This window comes from Lactuca saligna, chromosome 5 (genome assembly GCF_052625555.1).
Source record: "Lactuca saligna cultivar CGN05327 chromosome 5, ASM5262555v1, whole genome shotgun sequence".
Taxonomy (NCBI): Eukaryota; Viridiplantae; Streptophyta; class Magnoliopsida; order Asterales; family Asteraceae; genus Lactuca; species Lactuca saligna.
Window position 1 is genome coordinate 316,271,637 of NC_136421.1, and position 21,822 is coordinate 316,293,458.

The 21,822-nt window shown below is 38.0% G+C and overlaps 1 protein-coding gene across 2 annotated transcripts; it reads left to right on the plus strand.

Annotated features, from left to right (window-relative positions):
* The first annotated feature begins 18,839 nt into the window (after positions 1-18,839).
* LOC145048686 (SNARE associated Golgi protein family) lies at positions 18,840-21,622 on the plus strand. Of its 2 annotated transcripts, XM_078997274.1 has the most exons (10): positions 18,842-18,959; positions 19,049-19,257; positions 19,872-19,933; positions 20,095-20,149; positions 20,236-20,334; positions 20,501-20,587; positions 20,666-20,782; positions 20,872-20,964; positions 21,060-21,090; positions 21,190-21,622. In XM_078997274.1, exons 2-10 carry the CDS (start codon positions 19,144-19,146, stop codon positions 21,363-21,365), a joined length of 834 nt encoding a protein of 277 aa, XP_078853400.1. In that variant the 5' UTR covers positions 18,842-18,959; positions 19,049-19,143; the 3' UTR covers positions 21,366-21,622. The 2 variants fall into 2 exon arrangements, with proteins under 2 accessions (XP_078853398.1, XP_078853400.1); XM_078997272.1 differs by having other exon boundaries at positions 18,840-19,257.
* Positions 21,623-21,822: the final 200 nt, after the last annotated feature.

The window sequence follows — 21,822 nt, forward strand, 5'->3', positions numbered from 1 at the left end:
CACTCAGTTTATTTGTATCACAAGTATCAATACGAAGCTACATTACAATGAGAGGTTAAAAGAGATGTAAATCACTAGTGTAAATAAGGACTGTTTATGCTTATGTTTCTGTATTGACGATGACATCCCAAAGTTTTAATATAAACAAAATATATTTCTTCGGAAATGTTTTGATAATATATTTATCATGTTTTATAGAAACAAATTCCGCAATATTATTATGTAAAATGAATACCTCGATTTTCAAATAAGCATAAATAATTTTTTTAAATTGAGCGTGAATTTGGCGATGTCACAACTGGCGCCGATCCGAGTTGGAGTTCTTGATCGACAATATGGTATTGTTGAAGGTCTCACCTTGGAAAGGTGTGATACACTTCAAGAAGAGGGGGAAGTTGGGTCCTCGGTATATTGGGCCTTTTTAGGTGATTGCCAAGGATGAAAAGTTTGGATACATGTTGGATCTACCAGAGGAGCTCAATCATATTCACAACACTTTCCATGTTTTGCAGCTACGAAAGTGCGTATTGGATGATGATGCGGTTGTTTACTTGGATGATATTCAGGTTGATGAGCGCTTGAACTATGTTGAGAGGCCATTGGCTATTTTAGAAAGAAAGATGAAGGTATTTCGCAATAAGGAGATACCTTTGGTAAAGGTACGATGACAGCATCGGAGAGGCTCCAAGTGGACCTGGGAGCCGAAGGCTGAGATGCATGAGCATTATCCTGAGTTATTCGCCATAGAAGACTTCAAGGACAAATTCTATATCAAGTAGGGGAGAATTGTAACATCCCGATATGAGGTACTTCCAAATTTAAACCCTTTAATTTATTTAAATTACATTTGGCCCAAAACTTCAAGAAATGTTTGCAAGAAGGGCCTTAAGGGGCATTATTGTAAGTTGAGGAACTTTGGAGTATGCCATGCGTACGTGGTGTACATTGGGCGTACATCAGTGTATGATGGACGTACTTGCTAAATGAGGAAACCCTAATTTTTAGGGTTTGGTTGGTATTTAAGCATCCTTATAGCCTCATTCTCCTTCATCTTATCATCCTCCACCCTCCCATTCGTGTTGTAGCCCTAGAACCACCTTTTGAGTCCATTTCAAGCCTTAAAGTGTGTGTTTGTATGCTTAGAATAAGAAGGAAGGAAGCCAAGCTCATCTTGGAGGAGTGAAGCACCTTGGATCTAGAACTTATTCTTTATTTGCAAACCTTCTAAGTTATAAAGCTTGCATCATTGCCTTTCAATAACGTAGATCTAGAAATAGGTGTTTTAGTGTTACTTTTTGGTCCCAAATATCTTATCTTGAGCATGACATGTTCTTGACGATATGAGTTTTCCTTTCGAACCCTAGGAAGGGTCCTAAGTCATAAAAATGAAGTCCCAATGGTTAGTTTTGCTCCATGCATCTTTTAGAAGGTCTTAATGGATTAACACCTTGAGTTAAGCACTTAATGGGTATGTAAACTCATAAAGTTCAAAACTTTATGGCTCTAGAGTGTATATTGAACCTTGGATCTGAATTATGGACGTAGGTGCTAAAGCCATTAAGAATGTATTGAGTTTTGAAAGATGCGAGGGCACGCCCCACATACTCGGTCAACCACCCCGATGGTGGTCAGCTTACAAGGCCTCGTGTACGCCCAATGTACCTCCGGAGTACGACTCGCATACTCACACTGGGTTAGCCTGGATGAGTTGACTCGGTTGGGTTGACTTAGTGGGTTTAACAAGTTGACTTTGACCAAATTTGACCTTGATGGATTTGGGGATTTTGATGGAAATTGGTCATCTAGTGGAAATAGGTATCGGTTAGAGAGCTATGATTTGGAGTCGGGACATTATCAGCTCCTCACTGTACTTGTGGGTCGAAGGCACCAATGTCGTCCCTTTGAATTGATATCCTGTTATGCATGTTATTGTGTTGTAGTCATTTGTTAGATCAGTATCTAGTATATAGGATGTTGTTATGTTTAGAGATCAACATATATGTTGGTTGTCTGTTGGCTGACTATATGTTTATCTGTTATGTATATGTGCACATATTTGGTTGATGGTTGAGGCTTTACTGCTTTGTGTGTAAGCCAACAAACCGGGGGTATTCCAACCCAATGGCTAAGTGGGCCTGAGGGTTTTCCATCTCGAGGATGTGTAACACCTAGAAATTTAAAAGGTTAAATGTGTAAATAAAACATTAATTCTGAAGACCAACTCGTCGAGTTTTAGGAATAAACTCGGCGTGTTGGAAAGTTGGGACGCACATTTTGGAAGACCAACTCGACGAGTTGGGGAGGATCAACTCGATGAGTTGTACAGGGTTTGGGAAATCCTAAATCCGAGATTTTGCACCCTATTTAAACACTTTATGCTTTAGGGTTTGGCCTCATTTCCAGCCTCCACTATTCTAACCCTATTTCTCGAAACCCTGATGCTATTGTAAGTGATTGTGAGCCTTTTTTAGTGTTCTTTTGGGTGGTTGAAGCTCTTAGAAGGAAGGAAAGTTTGAAGGAACGAGGAAGGGTTGCTAAATCTAGAAATCTCACTCCATTTTCGTCACTTTTTGGTAATCAAGTCTCAAACTTGACTAATAGTTGATTAGATCTCTTCCTTAGCATCTTTTGCTTGTTTTTGGTCCAAATGACATGTTTCGTGAGAGTTGGATGTCCCAAATGGGAAGCACATCAGATCTAGAGTCTTAAAGGACTTTCATGGCATAAAGGTGCCAACATTATAGCCATGGAAGTCCAACGCAACTCATAAGCCACCATTTTGGTCCTTTGAAGCCTTTTTGGCCATTCATGCGGATAAAGTTGAAGGCTTTACATGATCATTTAGACTTTAGAGTCCAAATCTATGATTTCAGAGTCTAACTCTTAACTTTGATGGTGTTTTGATTAAGACCTTGACCTTTATCGATTAGGTTTTGAGCTTAATCCTTTTTTAAGGGGTATCAGGGGGTAAAGTTGGAAACTTTACCCTTCTGGAGGCTTTTTCAGTTGAGATTTGAAGTTTAGGGTTCAGATCTAAAGGGCAATAGCTTAATGAGTTGAGAAAGTGTTAGCAGACTAGAGAAATTGACGAGTTCAGGGATGGACTCGACGAGTTTAAATGGAATATCACGATTCTGTAATAGGGAAGGACTCGACAAGTTGGAACGCGAAATCATGATTCTGTGATGTATAGAAACTCGCCGAGTTGGAGGATAAATTGACGAGTTGAGTCAACCCGGAGTATTATGTAACGCCCGTGTTTCTGGGCTAAGAACTAAAGATGATGTAATAGTCTAAGTTAACCTTTATAACTCGTTTTGAAATAATAAAGAGGAATTATGTGAATATAATGTGAATTTTGTGCTTGTTTACTTAATTTTTATAATTTAATAAGTTACGAATAAAAATAAGCGTCAGAAATAAAATGCTAGATAAACCCAATATCTACGAAGAAAGTTTTAGTGGTTAAAATAAAGATTTCGGAGATATAAAGAATACCGAAATCCAAGTTATAACGAATAAGTTATGACATGTCGAAGTTTGCGACAGAACCGACACAACGCTATATGACGTAAACAATGAATTTATGATAAAGTGATTTTTAGCATTAGTGATCTAAACAAAAGTTGTAGAGTATAATCTCACCTACGCATGGATATAAAGAATGTCAAAAACGGAGTTCGTATGTAAAAGTTACGAATTTTAGAAGTTTGGAAACTTGGAGTACACCCAACGTACAAGAGTATGCCTATCGTACTCATGTTCATGGTCTGAGTTGGGCCACGTAGCATACTACTTTGTATGGTTGAAACGTGATGCGTCCGAGATGATCCACCCGTACGCCCAACATACTGGACCGCCTCACAATACACCTAGCGTACAAGGATATGACGGACAACGTAAATTGAGTTCCAGTCCCTATAAATAGAACTCGAGGGCAACCGGATTTTGTTTACTTTCTTTACACCTTTACACCCTTAAACTTTCTTCTACTTTGCAAGAAATATCCCCAAAGCCTAGAGTATCATCCTAACACCCGAAGCAAGTCTTAGAGCCCCAAAGATCCCGAGAAAAAGAGTTTTAGAGCCGAAACTCTGCCCGCGTGAAGCCCGATTCTTGAGAAAATATCCCGGTTTCATCGAAGAATAATATTTTAAGAGACGAGGTGCTGCCCAATTATCGTCTTAACATGTGAGTGTGTAGTCACTTTCACCTTACACATAGATATGAAGTATTTTATCTAAAATACGTGCTATGTGTAATTATATTGTTTGTTATTTGAGATGGGTGTTGAATGAATGTTTTGTACAGGTTTTAAAATGATTTAAACTTTATATGTATTTTTTATCTACAAATATATTGGGTATAACATGAGTAGATGAAATAGTTGGTGTGTTAAAATGATGAGAGATCTTGATATTGTTGTTGTTTCATTCATCTAACAGTGTATAGATGATGACCATAGACTTATCTAGACAGACCAGTGGAACGCTAGCAGGCTCGCAACCTGTAGGTGTTTGTGAACTTAGTGTTCAGTGGTATACTCCACCCCCACATGGTTGCCTTATTTGACATAAATTGTTGAGGAATCCCCTAAAGCAGTGTTGTCACCCCGATGAAAATCCTTAGACCAAGTCCCTTGTGATAGGTGTTTAGGGATGTAAAGTGAGAATAACGAGAATGTGTAATCAGAGTTATTGTTGGTTGATAAAATTAATAAATTTATTTTTTTGGTTGATGAAAATTAATAAATTTATTATTTGTGGGTTGAAAACCCTATATGCTCACCAGGCTCCCAAGTCTGACCCACTCAGCTTTCTGTAATACAGGTAGTGGACCCCGAGCGTAGTTTGGAGGTTGAAGAGGGATTTTTGAATTATAAGCCAATAGTTGTAGATATTTGTTGTAAGGCTTATAATTTATTGTTTATGCTTTTGGTCTGTTTTAGAACATGGCATCCCGAGGTTTTTTATATATAATGAAAATATTTATTATTTTAAGAAATGGTTGGTTAAATTTTTATTATATTCTTTTTGGGAACAAATTCCGCAACATATTTTAAAAAATTACTCTGATTTTATTTTGAAAGCATAAACTAAATCAGTATTTTCTGGCCGAGAAAATTGGGGATGTCATAGTTGGTATCAGAGCATTAGTTTAAGCGAACTAGGAATTTGTAGGATTTCTAGACTTAAACTTAGAATGCTAAGTGATAATTGTGAGATGAGTGTCTACCATATTCTAGACACGAGCACTAATATATTTTAGGAAAGATGCCTAAAATGCTTTTATGTGCTAAATGCTATATATTTGCCATATATGCCATTTTTTGTTCAGATCTATGGTCTGTTGCCGACCGGATCTGGAAACCTTATGTGTTAAGAATTCTAAGCGTGTGATTAGGATATTACAACTAGCATATAATTTTTCGGAGTAATGAAGATCTAAATTCACCTTATTTGGTATATAGATCATAATGGCGAAAACCCGGAGTGGAGCTGGAAATACAAACAGAAATCAACAACCTCAACCCCAAGAGAGGGAGCAGGTACCTATTGTAGCAGTTGCACCTGAGCCAATGATAATGGATGGGGTACAAGCGATGATGTAGATGATGTTGGATCACCAAATGAAGGAAACAAGACGTTTAATTCAACGGAACCAAGAGGAACTTTCAGTGCGTGTTGAACAACCTGAGTTGAATGAAGGGTAGTCAGAAGAAGAAAACTATAGTGGGGCTATTGGTCAAGCCAACCCACCAATAGTTAGACAAAACCATCATAATGAAGAAAATGACAGATGTGGATGCAAGTACAAGGATTTTATGGCATCTAAACCACCGTGCCTATCTGGAAGCCCGATGTCGGTGGAAGTCGTGAATTGGATCTCCGAAATAGAGACATTGTTTGAAAGTTGCGAGTGTAGTAACAAGTAGAAAACTGCTCTCACAATTCCTCTATTAAAATCTAGAGTACTGAACTGGTGGAAACTACTAGCTGATTCGATGCCTAAGGGAGAAGCTAGTAAGATGTCTTGGGAATATTTTCTGGTACAACTAAAGATGCAATATCTCTCTGAGCAAGATCTTCTGGAAATCACAATGAGTTCCAAAATTTGAAGAATGGAAAAATGATCGTTATTGAATATGTTGTATGTTTTAGGAAGAAAATGAAGCTTGTTCCATATCTAGTTCCAACCAAACTCTCCAAGGTTAACAAGTTTGCCTACGGATTACCAGTGGACTTTGGTCCAATGGTCAAGCAAGCAACCAATCTAAAAGCCGTCATTTGGGCTGCTAAGAATGTGGAGACTCAGATACGAGAAAAGGGTCTGGAGATAGAGGAGGTTGGTGAGAAAAGGAAATTTGATGGGTCGTCAAATTCCAACAAGAAGAGCAAGTTCTCAAAATATGGTACAAAGAAGTATGGAGTAGGTGAAGCCAAATGGTGCGACAAATGCAAGAAAAAGCACCATGGAAAATGCGACAAAGAAGTTACTTATTTTAAGTGTGGAAAGCTAGGGAACTACACTAGCAACTGCACAATCAATAAAAGGGTGTGCTATGGGTGCCACGAAGAAGGGCATATTTTGAAGGATTACCCGAAGAAGAAGGATGTAGCAAAGCCTAATCTTCCGCCAAAAGCCAGAGCTTTCCAAATGACTTTGGAAGCTGCAAAGGATGCAATGGATGTTGCATCAGGTACCTTTCTAGTAAATGGATTGCCTACCAATTTATTGTTTGATTCTAGAGCGAATTACTCTTCTATATCACATAAATTTTGTGAAAGACTAGCATTGCCTATAGAACAGCTAGATGATGCCCTAATTGTAGAAGTTGCTAGTGGAAAATTCATACCTGTTAGAGATTATATTAAGAACATTGTCATAGATTTAAACGGAAACGAATTCCACGAGAAGCTGTTACCCATCGAGTTAAATGGTTTCGACATCGTTCTGGTGATGTATTGGTTTAGCGCCAATGATGCCGAAATACTATGCAAGAAAAAGATAGTAAGGGTAAATCCACCTGTAAAAGAGTCATTTATGGTGTATGGAGACAAGCGTAGAGTGAATTCTGGAATCATTTCCCTGATGAAAGCCAGAAAATGTTTGTCTAAAGGGTGTACATCATACTTGGCATTCATGATCGATGCCAAAAAGGAGAAGAAGGAAATGCACAACATACCAGTGGTGTGTGAATATTCAGAAGTTTTTTCGGGAAATCTTCCTGGATTGCCCCTTAATAGACAAGTGGAGTTCAGAATAGACTTGTTACCAGGAACAACACCGATAACAAAAGCCCCATATCGATTAGCACCGAAAGAGATGAAGGAGATTATGGCGCAACTTCAGGAGTTGTTGGATAACGGTTTCATTAGACCTAGTTCATCACCTTGGGGAGCTCCGGTGTTATTCGTGAAGAAGAAAGATGGGAGTATGATAATGTGCATATATTATAGAGAGCTGAATAAGGCAACAATAAAGAACAAGTACTCGTTGCCAATAATCGATGACATGTTTGATCAGTTGCAAGGCTCAATCTATTTTTCAAAGATTGACTTAAGGTCAGGATATCATCAGCCAAAGGTGAGAGAGAAGGATATTGAGAAGACTGCATTCAGAATAAGATATGGACACTATGAATTTTTGGTTATATCGTTTGGACTAACCAATGATCCAGCAACCTTCATGGATTTGATAAATAGGGTTTGTAAACAATTCCTTGATAAATTTGTGATAGTGTTCATAGATGACATTCTGATTTACTCGAAAAGCCAGGAGGAGCATGGAAGACACTTGCGAGATGCGTTAGAAGTATTAACGAAGGAGAAGTTGTATACAAAGTTCTCCAAATGTGATTTTTGGATTCAAGAAGTCCAATTTTTGGGTCATGTGGTTAACCAAGAAGGGATTATGGTTGACCCAGCTAAGATTGAAGCTATAACGAAGTAGGAAAACCCAAAGAGTCCTACGGAAATACGAATCTTTCGAGGATTAGTTGGATATTATCGAAGGTTTATCCAAGGCTTTTCTTCGATAGCTGCTCCATTGGCAGCTTTGACCCACAAAGGAGCTACTTATGCTTGGAGTGAGAAGCATTCGAGAAGCTAAAGAAGAAATTATGTGAAGCATCGTTTCTTTCTTTAACTGATGGAGTTGAAGACTTCACAGTGTATAGCGATGCATCGGGAGTTGGGTTGGGATGTGTTCTAACTCAAAGAGAAAAGGTGATAGCATATGCATCTCGACAATTGGAAGATCATGAAAAGAACTACCCCACTCATGATCTGGAGTTGGCAGCGGTAGAATTCGCCCTAACGATACGAAGGAGTTATCTTTATCGCACAAAGTGCAAACTTTTCACTGATCATAAGAGTCTTCAATATCTCTTTAATCTAAAGGAACTGAATATGAGGCAATGATGTTGGCTAGAGTTACTTAAGGACTACGACTGTGAGATACTTTACCACCCTGGTAAAGCAAATATTGTTGTTGATGCTCTCAGTCGGAAGGTAAACCTTGAAAAGAAAAGGCCAAGAGTGTTGAGAATTAAAGTTGTCTTGACAATTGTGGAAAATATAAAGAAAGCTTAGGATGAAGCTTCAGAGAAGAATGACTGAAAAGTAGAACGTTTGGGCAAAACATTAGTGCTCGGTATAAATAGTCAAGGAATGAAGGTATTCCAAGATCGAATTTGGGTAGCTAAGACAGGAGGAATAAGAGATATTATAATGGAAGAAGATCACAAGACCATGTACTAAATTCATCCTGGCAGCACAAAAATATATAGGGACCTGAAACCCTATTACTGGTGGCCGACGATGAAGCTTGATATTGCAAAATATGTGGCCAAGTGTGTGACATGTGCGAGAGTGAAGGCACAACATCAGAAACCATATGGGAGTTTAGAAAATTTACCTATACCCATGGGTAAATGGGAAGACACCATTATGGATTTTGTAACTAAACTACCCAGATGAAAGAACGATCACGACATGATTTGGGTGGTCGTTGATCGGTTTACGAAAAGTGCACACTTCATAGCAGCAAATGAGAAATGGTCTATGGATAAACTAGCTAATGCTTAAATGAAGGAGATAGTAAGACTTCACGGTGTGTCTTTAACTATTGTATAGGATCGTGATAGCCGTTTCACGTCGAGGTTTTGGAAAAGTCTATAAGAGGAATTGGGTATGAAATTGTGTCTGAGTACAGCTTACCATCCGCAAACCGATGGTAAGAGCGAACAAACGATTCAAACACTAGAGGATATGCTGAGAGCATGTACCCTGGAATTCCAAGGTAACCGGGATGAACATTTACCTTTAGTAGAATTTTTCTACAAGTTAGAACTACCATAAGAACTAGATCGTATTCATAACACTTTCCATGTGTGTTATTTGAGGAAGTTCACGGGAGAAGTTCTCGACATAATTCCAATTTATGAATTAAGGTTGGATGAAAGCAAGAGGTTAATCGAAGAACCAGAGGCAATCGTTGACCGTAAGACTAAGCAATTGTGACGCAAGATGGTCGAATTAGTGCTTGTGCGATGGAAACATTCGAATGGGCCAAATTTCACCTGGGAAACAGAGAGTGACATGATGAATCGCTATCCGCATTTGTTTGTTGATGTATGATTCCAATGATGGAATCATCCTAAGGGGGAGAGAATTGTAACGCCCGTGTTTATGGGCTAAGCAGTAAAGATGATGTAATAGTCTAGGTTAACCTTTGTAACGCGTTTTGAAATAATAAAGAGAAATTGTGTGAATATAATGTGAATTTTGTGCTTGTTTACTTAATTATTATGATTTAATAAGTTAAGAATAAAAATAAGCATTAGAAATAACATGTTAAATAAACCCGATATCTATGAAGAAAGTTGTAGTGGTTGAAATAAGGATTCCGGAGATATGAAGAATACCGAAATCTGAGTTATAACGAAGAAGTTATGACCTGTCGAAGTTTTGCGATAGAACCGACACAACGCTATATCACGTAAAAAGTGAATTTACGATAAAGTGCTTTTTAGCATTAGTGGAAAGTTGTAGAGTATAATCACAACTACGCGGTGGATATAAAGAATGTCAAAAACGGAGTTCGTATGAAAAAGTTACGAATTTTAGAAGTTTGGAAATTCAGAGTACGCCCAGCATACTCATGTTAATGGTTTGAGTTGGGCCACATAGCCTACTACTTTGTATGGTCAACACGTGTACGTAGCTCCGATGTGTTCGAGATGATCCACCCATACGCCCAACATACTCGGTATACGCCAAGCATACTGGACCGCCTCGCAGTACGCCCAACGTATAAGGATATTATGCCCAACGTAAATCGAGGTTCCAGCCCCTATAAATAGAACTCGAGGGCAGCCAGATTTTCTTTACTTTTTTTTACACCTTTACACCCCTAAAATTTCTTCTAATTTGCAAGAAATACCCCCGAAGCTTAGTGTATCATCCTAGCACCCGAAGCAAGTCCGAGAGCCCTGAAGATCCCGAGAAAAAGAGTTTTAGAGCCGAAACTCTGCCCGTGTGAAGCCCGATTCTTGAGAAAAATATATCAGTTTCATCGAAGAATATTATTTTAAGAGACGAGGTGCTGCCCAATTATCGTCTTAACATGTGAGTGTGTAGTCACTTTCACCTTACACATAGATATGAAGTATTTTATCTAAAATACGTGCTATGTGTAATTATATTGTTTGTTATTTGAGATGGGTGTTGAATGAATGTTTTGTACAGGTTTTAAAATGATTTAAACTTTATATGTATTTTTTATCTACAAATATATTGGGTATAACATGGGTAGATGAAATAGTTGGTGTGTTAAAATGATGAGAGATCTCGATATTGTTGTTGTTTCATTCATCTAACAGTGTATAGATGATGACCATAGACTTATCTAGACAGACCAGTGGAACGCTAGCAGGCTCGGAACCTGTAGGTGTTTGTGAACTTAGTGTTCAATGGTATACTCCACCCCCCACATGGTTGCCTTATTTGACATAAATTGTTGAGGAATCCCCTAAAGCAGTGTTGTCACCCGATGAAAATCCTTAGACCAAGTCCCTTGTGATAGGTGTTTAGGGATGTAAAGTGAGAATAACGAGAATGGGTAATCAGAGTTATTGTTGGTTGATAAAATTAATAAATTTATTTTTTTGGTTGATGAAAATTAATAAATTTATTATTTGTGGGTTGAAAACCCTATATGCTCACCAGGCTCCCAAGTCTGACCCACTCAGCTTTCTGTAATACAGGTAGTGGACCCCGAGCGTAGTTTGGAGGTTGAAGAGGGATTTTTGAATTATAAGCCAATAGTTGTAGATATTTGTTGTAAGGCTTATAATTTATTGTTTATGCTTTTGGTCTGTTTTAGAACATGGCATCCCGAGGTTTTTTATATATAATGAAAATATTTATTATTTTAAGAAATGGTTGGTTAAATTTTTATTATATTCTTTTTGGGAACAAATTCCGCAACATATTTTAAAAAATTACTCTGATTTTATTTTGAAAGCATAAACTAAATCAGTATTTTCTGGCCGAGAAAATTAGGGATGTCACATGTTAACTTTGACTTTGACTTTAAATTGAATTTGACCTGGACCTTGACCAAGGTTGACCCTTGAAAGGGTTTTGAGGATGGAATGATATCTAAAAGAACGGGTCGAAGGCACCAATGCCGGCCTGTTTATGTATGTTAGCATGTTCCGAACTAAGGTCCGATACCGGTCAATGCCCGATATAGGTTATTATGTTTCCAGATTCCAATCCAATGTCAGGCGAGGCCCGAGGAATGTTTATATGTTTATTTCCAAGCTACGGTTCAATGTCGGGTGGTACTCGATGAAGGAATGCATGTTTAGTTATACTTGTTGTCTTTGTGATACTTGTATGCGCTTGGTAGGGAGGTAAGTGTGGGCGGGGCCCCGTATCTCATCATTAGCTGAGTGTGGACGAGGTTCCATATCTCATCATTAGCAGAGTGAGGGCGGGGCCGATGATAGGCGAGGCCTTAGAACTAGAATGTATAGTATCATGTATGATTCTTTATGTGCTAGCATGATTATATGTTATTGTTTGTATGTGTATAGTGGGCGGGGCCTGGGAGAAATAGATCTGTATATCGAGCGGGGTTCGATGCCAAGCGGGGACTGATGCCGGACATTGTCCGATGCTGGGAGGGGCCCGAGGAAGGGGCGCGGCCCCAGTTTATGTGATTTTGTGTATGGTATATAAGCTTCGTGCTTACGGTTTTCGGTTTTGGTTTCAGGTACTTCCAGTGGCAAGGGGAAGAGTTCGGGATGACTGCATTGCACACAACGATGTTTTTAGCTTGGAATGTTACTCCGATATACATTTTACATATGTTTTGATATTGATATATTGATTTCAATGTTTTGAGATATTATGGTTCTCGTTTGATAAATGATTTTCAGTAACTATGGTTTATTCAATGATTTAAAAATAAAATTTTTGGTCATGATGTTTAGGATGTTTCGAGTTGGTCTCAGAACCTTGGTTTAAGGGATTTGGGCGGTGTGTTAAAACTCAAACTAAGGATTGGTAGGAAAATTTTCAAAATCAAACCATTTTTATAAAAAAGATTTTGAAAAGAGAAAAGGGTGTGGTGAATGCAATCAATCGAGCTCAAGTAAGTTCTCCCAAATTATCCATATACGTCTATGTTATGAGTATGTGATTCACATGATAGATTAGAGCTAAGGATCTAGGAGAGAAACCTTTATATGCTTATATGATCTTGTAGATTTGCATGCTAGAATTGATCAGCTGGTAGGATAGCCTGTTTAGGTTATGCGTGATTATATGAGTCTTTGTATTTTATGCCAGTACAGATTCTTAATTAGAGGATATAATGGTTTTATTGGGTTATGTTGGTTAGATTTTCCAATGTTTTAATGCTACTTGCTTTGTGATTTGTGGGACTCCTGGTGATGTGAGTTAACCGCTAAGTGAATATGCTAATTCACATGGGATATATGCCGGATAATATTAGAGGGATGGACCTGAACATACCGTGCAACTCTCATTTTAGTCCAACCGTTCTAGGGATGAGTATTTTACTCGAATGATTATCTGATCTCTGTTGCATGTGGTTATATTCATGAGGTGGCTAGTTTACACTGATGGAAAATCCTTCAGCAGCTGAGGACTGGGTGGATTAGAGATTACCCTAGGGAAAGCCTAGGATGAGATTAGCGTGGAAAGCAATAGTAGTGAAAGGGACTTGGTGGATTCAAGGCAATCCTTGAGGAAAGTACGAATAGATGTGGAAGGTAGTATGGGCTCGTACTACTGAAAGCAGAGGATCCGTACTCGAGTCAAGGAGGGCTAAGATAAAACCAAGAAACTTGTAGTGTGTGTGAGATCCCTCAGTAGTGGTGAGTATTTTGATGGTTGTTATGATATGTTGCAACATGGTGATGCTACACACTAGGCCAATTGGCAGTTCTGGCGTAGGCGAGGGACCAAACTCAAGTTTTGGAGCCGGGTAGCTTGATGATCAGATAACAAAGTTTATTTCAGCTGAGATTACACACAATATCATTGAATAGACTCCTATGATCTTCGGTACGGTCAAGGAGGGTATCTTGGAGATTCCTGATAAGAGATTGAGTGCGTTCCGCACTGAGATGACGATGGGGGCGCGCACGATGACCTTCCAGGAGTTCAGAGCTTGTGGAGCTCCAGACTATCATGGGGCTAAGGACTCCATTGCTAGCAGTCGGTGGCTAACAGATGTCACAAACACTTTTCGTATTAGTTGGTGTCCCGATGGGGACAAGGTCCGACTCGCCTCCTGTCTTCTAAAGGATAGAGCACGTGATTGGTGGCGGGAGGTTGGACATGCTATTAGAGATGATTCCGCTATTGATGCAATGTTTTGGAGTGACTTCACAGCCAAGTTTAGGGCCGAGTATGCACCAGTGATTGAGGTGCAACAACTAGCATGGGAGCTCCAGAACCTCGAGCAAACTACAGAGATGATGACGGAGATCACCGCTAAGTTCAGGGAGAGGCCCCTTATCGTTCCACAATATGTAGCGAACGAGGAGATGAAGAAGGCCTGATATCACAAGATGTTAAGGAGTGACATTAGATAGTTTGTGAGCCAATCCAGCTGCAAGATGCAGGGGGATATGATCGATTGAGCCAGGGAGAGGGAGATCGACTTAGAGGCAGAGAGGAAGAGGAGGCCAGACAATGTTTAGACAACTGCAGAGTCGGGAAAGAGGCCCAAAGTATCGGATTCTAGGTTGAAGGGTCATCAGGACCGTAGCCGCTATGGTAAGTGCGACAGGACACACGAGGGTGCATGTAGGAGTGGTAGTGGGGGTGATTCTGGCTGCTTCAAGTGCGGTCAAATCGGTCATTATAGCACGGATTGTACTGCTACCACCACACAGGGATCAGACTTGATCTATTTTCATTGCAGTTAGCGGGGCCACACGAAGGCCCAGTACCCGAGTTTGGTTGCAGTGGGATAGGTGATGATACCTGCCCCTGTAACATTAAGGATCACTGACGGCAGTCTGGGCCGGGCAGAGGCACCTGCGGCGAGGAGCAGGGCATTCCAGTTGACTACCAAGGAGATGAGAGTGGTTTCCAATGTTGCAGGTGTGTATCTTTTGTTTCCATAATAATTTTATTACGATTTTATTGCCATTATCTTGCATATATATATATGAGTAAGTGTATATTGGAGTTAAACTTTCTGCTTATGTTCGGATTATATGCCATCTGCATACCATGAATCTTAGAATATTAGTATGAGGTTGTGTCCTTATATAGTGGGTTCTTAGGATGCGGTAGCTGTAGCAAGTGTTATTGCAACTCGGGAGGTGTTATGTTAGTCTTCAAGAGTCGTACTGATTTAGTGATTGGTTAGTTTTGGGAACACTAACAGTGGTAAGCTTTGGTCTCCAGCAGATTGATCATTGAATGGAATGAAGGATTGAGACTCCTTCCAATCTTGAGCGTTGTAAGCTTTTAGTTGAATCAAAGTGGGAGAGAATCGTTCAGGTCTCCAGGAACGGAAGTCGATGCGAAACTAAGATGATTACGTATTTCTGCTGGGGAGGAAAACGATCCAAGTGGCTATTTGGGTCGAGGAGTGTGTGAGTTGGGATTTTGGGAAACTTCCCAACGTTGGGTTCACATCTTCTTAGTGTTGATAGCTGGTGTTGGGGAAATCAGGTTGGGAATTCCCGTCAGGACGCGAGTTCCGTCAGGATACTAGACCGCGTTAGTGCTCGACTTTGGACGTATTCAGATTGGTAATCAGTGGTATGACGATGGTCAACATTTGAGTTAGCATGTGAAGTGTTGTAAGACTGCGGGATAGCCGTAGCATTCACCAACAGCCAGATAGCATGTAAGTGTTATACGGCTATAGGGCAGCTGTAGCATTTTTCATGCAGGCAAATAGTGTGAGGAAGTGATGTTAGACTACGGGATAAGCCGTAACATTTACAAGTTCATTCAGATAAGTTAGGCCAAGGTGGTTCAATTCATAGGATTGTGGAAAGGCCACAACAGGATTAGGATTAGGAAGGGATAGGTCGTTGGGATTCGAGGTGGAGCTGGTCCTGTGTAGCCCTAGATAGGTGGGACCTGTGGGCAAGGTCACTTTGTGATATAGTTTGGGTGGGACCCATGGGCGAGGCCCGTGTGCTTATAGTGATGCAGGTGGGACCTGGCAGAGAGCGTGTGGTCAAGGTATGGGATCGGGGATCCTAGGATTTATAGAGCCAAGAGTAGCAATGTGGATAGGGCAATTTCGATAGCCGAAGTTTTCTTCGGAAGTCGCGGGGAGCGACTAAGAGGTGCTCGGCTCAGCAACCGGGTGGAAGTCCGATATTCCAGATAGTTGACAAATAAGTTGTGACCTGGGAGGTCTCGGTTCATTCGGAAAGTGGATAAGAGGCAGCACGCTGTTCGGGAAGAAGACGTGATGAGAGGATTCTGGTGTATGGAGTAACATGCAGATCGAAAGTGCTAAGACACTTACAGTTGGATGAATCTTCAGGAATGAATCTTCTACTCAAAGGATTATTTGAGTCTTCTGTCAAGTATAAGTATTCTACAACTGGATCCATAGTGTATTGGCATTCCAACCTGATGATTGATGGACCTAGGGTGTTCCAACTCGGTGGTTGAGGGGCCTAGGGTATTCCAACTCGGTGGTTGATTAGACCCGACATGTTGTTTTGTATATATGTTATTTGGTTATGTGTTGATATTTTGGGGGAAACTCACTTAATGTTGACTTACAGTTTTGCGTTATGTTTCAGGTACTTCAGATGACTATGAGAAGGCTAAGGCGTGACCGTACACATCCTCATGTTTTGAACTTATGATTTTGGGAACCCTGATGTTGAAATACTTTTGAGTCTATGTTTGTAAACAATTTGTGTATTTGGTTGGTTTTGAAAAGTTTAAATTTATCATGATTTTTGTGAGTGTTACAATTTATGTTTATGGTTTTAGGTACATCTCGTTCGAAGGGAAGGGCTTGGCATGATCACACAACATCCACCAGTGTTCTACATTCGATGATTTTGATTTGCACTCTGATAACTATTTTCTACATTGTAATACTTTTATTGGTTTATGAAATCAATCATTGATAGTTTAATTGACTTAAAAATAAAAAAAATTACTTAATATTTTTGGGGCGTTATAAGAATGTTCTTGGACCTTGGTGGGAAAGTTTGAGTGTTCTAGTATAGATCTTATATATCTAATGTAGAGGAATAAAAAAAGAAATTTTCGTTTATATCCTTATAAAACTTTAATTTACATCTACATCCTTATAAATTTTAAAATTGCATATATATATATATATATATATATATATATATATATATATATATATATATATATATATATATATATATGACTGAAATTATAAAGCTCATGCTTATTTATTTCCAAACTTATAATTTAATCACGTTTAATTTGATTTAACATTAAAAGACCATCTAAAGATCAAAATTCCATATGATTGTACTAAAATACTCTGTCACTCCCCTCGTCTAAATTTTCCAAGAGAGAAAACAACACACTTTAGTTGAAGAACACCTCTTTGTTATTATCACATGTGTAATCCATGTTGCATTTGACATGCTTTTAGGAGGTGGATGATTATGGATTAAATTTCGAATCTTTGTAAATCAATAACAATCGGTTAAATTGGTACTGAGGTGATAAGATGTGTGAAAATTTAGTATTCGAAACCCTAATTATAGTCTGAACACGAGCAAATACAATGATATAAGACCAAATAAAACAAATGAACTGTAACGATGACACAGAAAGAAAGTACACGATGCTTGCAATAATATTCACAGGTAGCGCATGGGACATACATAACAATATACCACTCCATGTGTCAACAATTACTGCAAATCGCAATGATAACGATCTACTCCACAATCTCGTAGTGTAACACCTATAAATCATCAATAAATTCCACATAGATCACAGTCTCATAACACAACCTTTAAATATAAAACAAATAGAAACTCACTACACTTTTCAATTTTGAAAAACATAAATTCAACATGAATCGGTTGTGAATTTCAAAATTAAAGTGACTCTAATTTGTTTTTCATTGAAATAGATATAGAAAATGCCTAAAATCACCTGTTGAGGTTAGGATCATCAAGACCTGTCATGCAAGTGTTTGGTTGAAGAGTATCGAATCACCGGAGGTGGCTTCGAGATATCGCATCACTAGATATCCGAGATGAGTTAGGAAGGGAGGGGAAAAGATGTACAAACATGGTGTGGCGATAGCTACCAAAGCGTGGAGGGAGGATAATAATAATGCTCAAATCATTTTTAAGATTAAAAACATATTTTAGTGATGATGACAATGAATGATAGCAAAAATATAACCCATCGGTGAAAATAAATGAAATAGAATGATTTATCTCTCTATAGGACACGTTAATTAAAGAGAGAATAGTAGAAGGGCAATTTAGTACATTTATATGGAATTTTGATTTTTAGATTGTTTTTATTTATTAAATTAATTTAAATCTGATTTAATTATGAGTTTTGATATACACTCGGGTTTTATAGTTTGAGACGGAAAATTTTAAATGATTTTTTCCTTAAAAAAATGAGGGTTGACAAAAATACCTTTTGATTTTAAATGTTTTTAATCGGGTTATTACTTGTAAAATTTCTATCTCTTCGCTACACTTAAAAATTAGGTTATTGCTTGTGAAAACCAAGCTTACAAAAAATACTTAAATTTATATAGTAAAATTTATAATCATTACTCAATTGTTTTTAATAAATTATTAAATAAACTGATTTTGTAGAACAATTAAATTATCAACAATAATAACCAAAACTTATACTACGAATTTAAATTTATCCTAAACTCAGATAAATAATTATCTAACTTATTTTTATAGAATAGATTTTGATTTGACTTATTTGTATAATGCAATTCAAGTTGGTGCCAAACCTTTAATGTATTTTAAGCAGATGTCAAACCCGTACCCGTTGACTCGTTCTTTTCATAATTTATATTTTGCTTTTTATTCAACTTGATAATAATAATTTTCTTATTTAATAATCAATCTGTTCTTTATAAAAACTAATTGTATTTATCGTTTTTAAAACTATACCCATAAAACAAGCCCATTTAAATATAACGAGTTCAGGCCCACGATGACGTGGCACATGTAAACTTTCCCCATCGCCCTCTCTGTCTGGACCGACTCCGCGTTGCTGAGATTTTAGGTGAGTGGGTCCCACCACCGGAAGCAAGTGTGAAATACTATAATAATTTACTTGATGCAGAAGTCTAGGTTTGGGAGAAATCTGAATCCCGATCGTCGGCGACGGAGTTCGATTATCTACATTAGATATTATTACCACGATCTCTGTGATTCAATTTCATTTCGGGTACAATTGAATGATTTTCTGTTTGCGAATTTGAGCAAAATTATGTACAATTAGTTCCTTTGCGAATTCAATAAATCTGGCGAACGCAGTGGGATTGAGAGCAAGGTCGTCGTTAAAGCAAGACCTGACCGGAAACGAAGACGACGAGGATTCCCGGCCGTGGCGTCGCCGGTTATTATCGTCGATGAAGATGAAGGTTTCGTTCGCCTTTACATGGTCGTCCGCCGCCCGCGCCTTTCTTTTTTTTATTCTTCTCGCTGTCTTCGCCTTTGCATGTTACTCTCTCCCGGTCGAAAAGGTTATGCCTCATTACACTTTTTCGGTACCTGCTTTTACTGTTAAGAACATTGTATATGGTTAAGTTCAGAACAATAGAAGCATTTTTTTTTGAAAGGTTTATTGCTTGTGAATACAGGGTTTTGAGAATAAATTGACTGAAATAGACGTTAGATTACGTATGAGAACTTAAATTCAATGGTTATGGAAACAAATTCGAAACAAGAACAGTTAAAGTTGTAACTATAAGCTTCGATTCCCACTTGAATTCCTAGAATATAAGAAATTTTCACATATTCTCTTTACTTTTCTTTAAGAATCAGGAAAACATGCTATGTGTCCTTTATCCTCATGTTATGTTTAATCTGGTCATGCCAAAACTGTTCATTTAGTTTATTCCCAATATTTGTCATCATTACAGCTTATATCTTCTCCTCATTTTGATGTTGATTTGGTCTTGCCAAAACTGTTCATTAAGAATCAGGAAAAACATGCTATCTGTCCTTTATCCTCGTGTCATGTTTAATTTGGTCTTGCGAAAACTGTTAATTGAGTTTATTCCCAATATTTGTCACGTTACAGCTTTTATGTATTCTCTTCATTTGATGTTGGTGTTTACTGGATGTGTTTCTACAGATTTTGAAGAACTTTTTGCTGTGGATTAAGGCAGAGTTGGGTCCTTGGGGTCCACTTGTTCTGTAAGGCATTTCTTGTTTCCAATGTATCTTACTATTTATACCTTCTTTTCTCTTAAGTTCCATTGTATGAAATTATCAACTATTTACATATCAGTTGTTCCCCTTGATTATCCAATCAAATACTCTGTCTCATGTTCTCTTTTTTCCCTTCAAATTTGCAGTGCTTTTGCTTACATCCCTCTAACAGTATTTGCAGTTCCTGCCTCGGTGCTTACAGTGAGAACTGAACTTATTTCTGTTCTTCATTTGTAAAACTGTAGATGTATGTGTCCTTATGTGTTTGTTTCTAATATATGTTTCAGCTTGGAGGAGGATATCTTTTTGGATTGCCAGTGGGATTTGTTGCTGATTCAATTGGTGCGACTCTTGGTGCAACTGCTGCTTTCCTTGTTGGCAAAACAGTATGTTTTTTAATAGTTGAACTCAGCATTTCATAAGATGCATATCTGCATCTCAATTTCATATTCTTTAAGCGCTTCAGGATATGCCAAATAATTTACAATCTGTATTATTGGGCATCTATATGAATATCTTATTTTACTTTATCATTTGGTCTTGTATATGCAGATAGGGCGTTCTTATGTGATTTCTAAGTTAAAAAAGTATCCCAAATTCCAGGCAATCGCTATTGCAATACAGAGATCCGGCTTCAAGGTATATGATATGATAAATATTGAATTTTTGTTTATTTCTTTTTAAAATCTAAATATGTAATGATTCTATTTGTTACAGATTGTTTTGTTGCTTCGGTTTGTTCCTTTGCTTCCATTTAACGTGTTGAATTACCTTTTATCTGTTACTCCTGTTCGCTTGTGGGAGTATATCTTGGCCACTTGGCTTGGGATGATGGTATCCGCTGCTCCTTTCAACTTTCCCATAATTATTTTTTTATTTATTATTTAAGTTTTTAATCTTTTGTTGTTTTGGTGGGGTTGCAGCCAATCACATTTGTGTTTGTGTACATTGGAACAACTCTCAAGGACCTTTCTGATGTAACACATGGCTGGCATGAGATATCAAAAACCCGTTGGGTAACGTCTCTAAAAAGAACTTGATTTAAAAAAAAAAAAGAAGAGCAAAATGTACATTTCACATAACCTGTATTTTCTGTTTTCTGTAATTGCAGATATTTATAGGTTCTGGGTTGATGATATCAGGTAAATCAAAATCATAACACATTCTTAAGTCATGAGTCATGACATGACTAGTTTATGAAATATGAGTATATGACATTGTTTTGGTTTGTTGGTTGATAGTGATAATGATTGTTTACATCATTAAAGTTGCAAAGGCTTCTTTGGAAAAAGCACTGGCTGAAAATGGGGAGATAGATGGGATAGATTTGGATTCACCGGGGCTGCCTATTTTAGCAGATTCAGCACTTGGTCTACATCAACCTCTCATACACACCACTCCAGATGATCTTGTTTGACACTTTTCACTTCACTATTTGTAATGTAAATTCTTTCCCCCTTTAGAATATCATATAACATTAAGCTAGGAAACTTGCTAAAATCAACACACCTCATGCACATGCAATACAGAAAAGAAAGAAAGAAAAAAAAAAAAAAAACTTCTCTAAGTTTAGTTTGCTGACCCGTTTTTTCTTTGAATCAGCCCCACTTGTTTGTAGTTTATATACAAAATCCGTAAGTATCTATGTAAGGTGTTGTTTGTTTTAACTTTTAATAGTTTTCCCTCATTTTTTTTCTTTCATTCTCCCCAAATGGGACCTTTTTTTTTATCTCAAATATTACTTGTAACATACACAAATCAAGGTTTCCTTCATTATTGTTGCATGTGATCACACATGATCAATTTGATCACACACCCATGTGTGATGTGTCATCAAGGTAGTTGACAACCTCATGCACAAATATGACGACTCA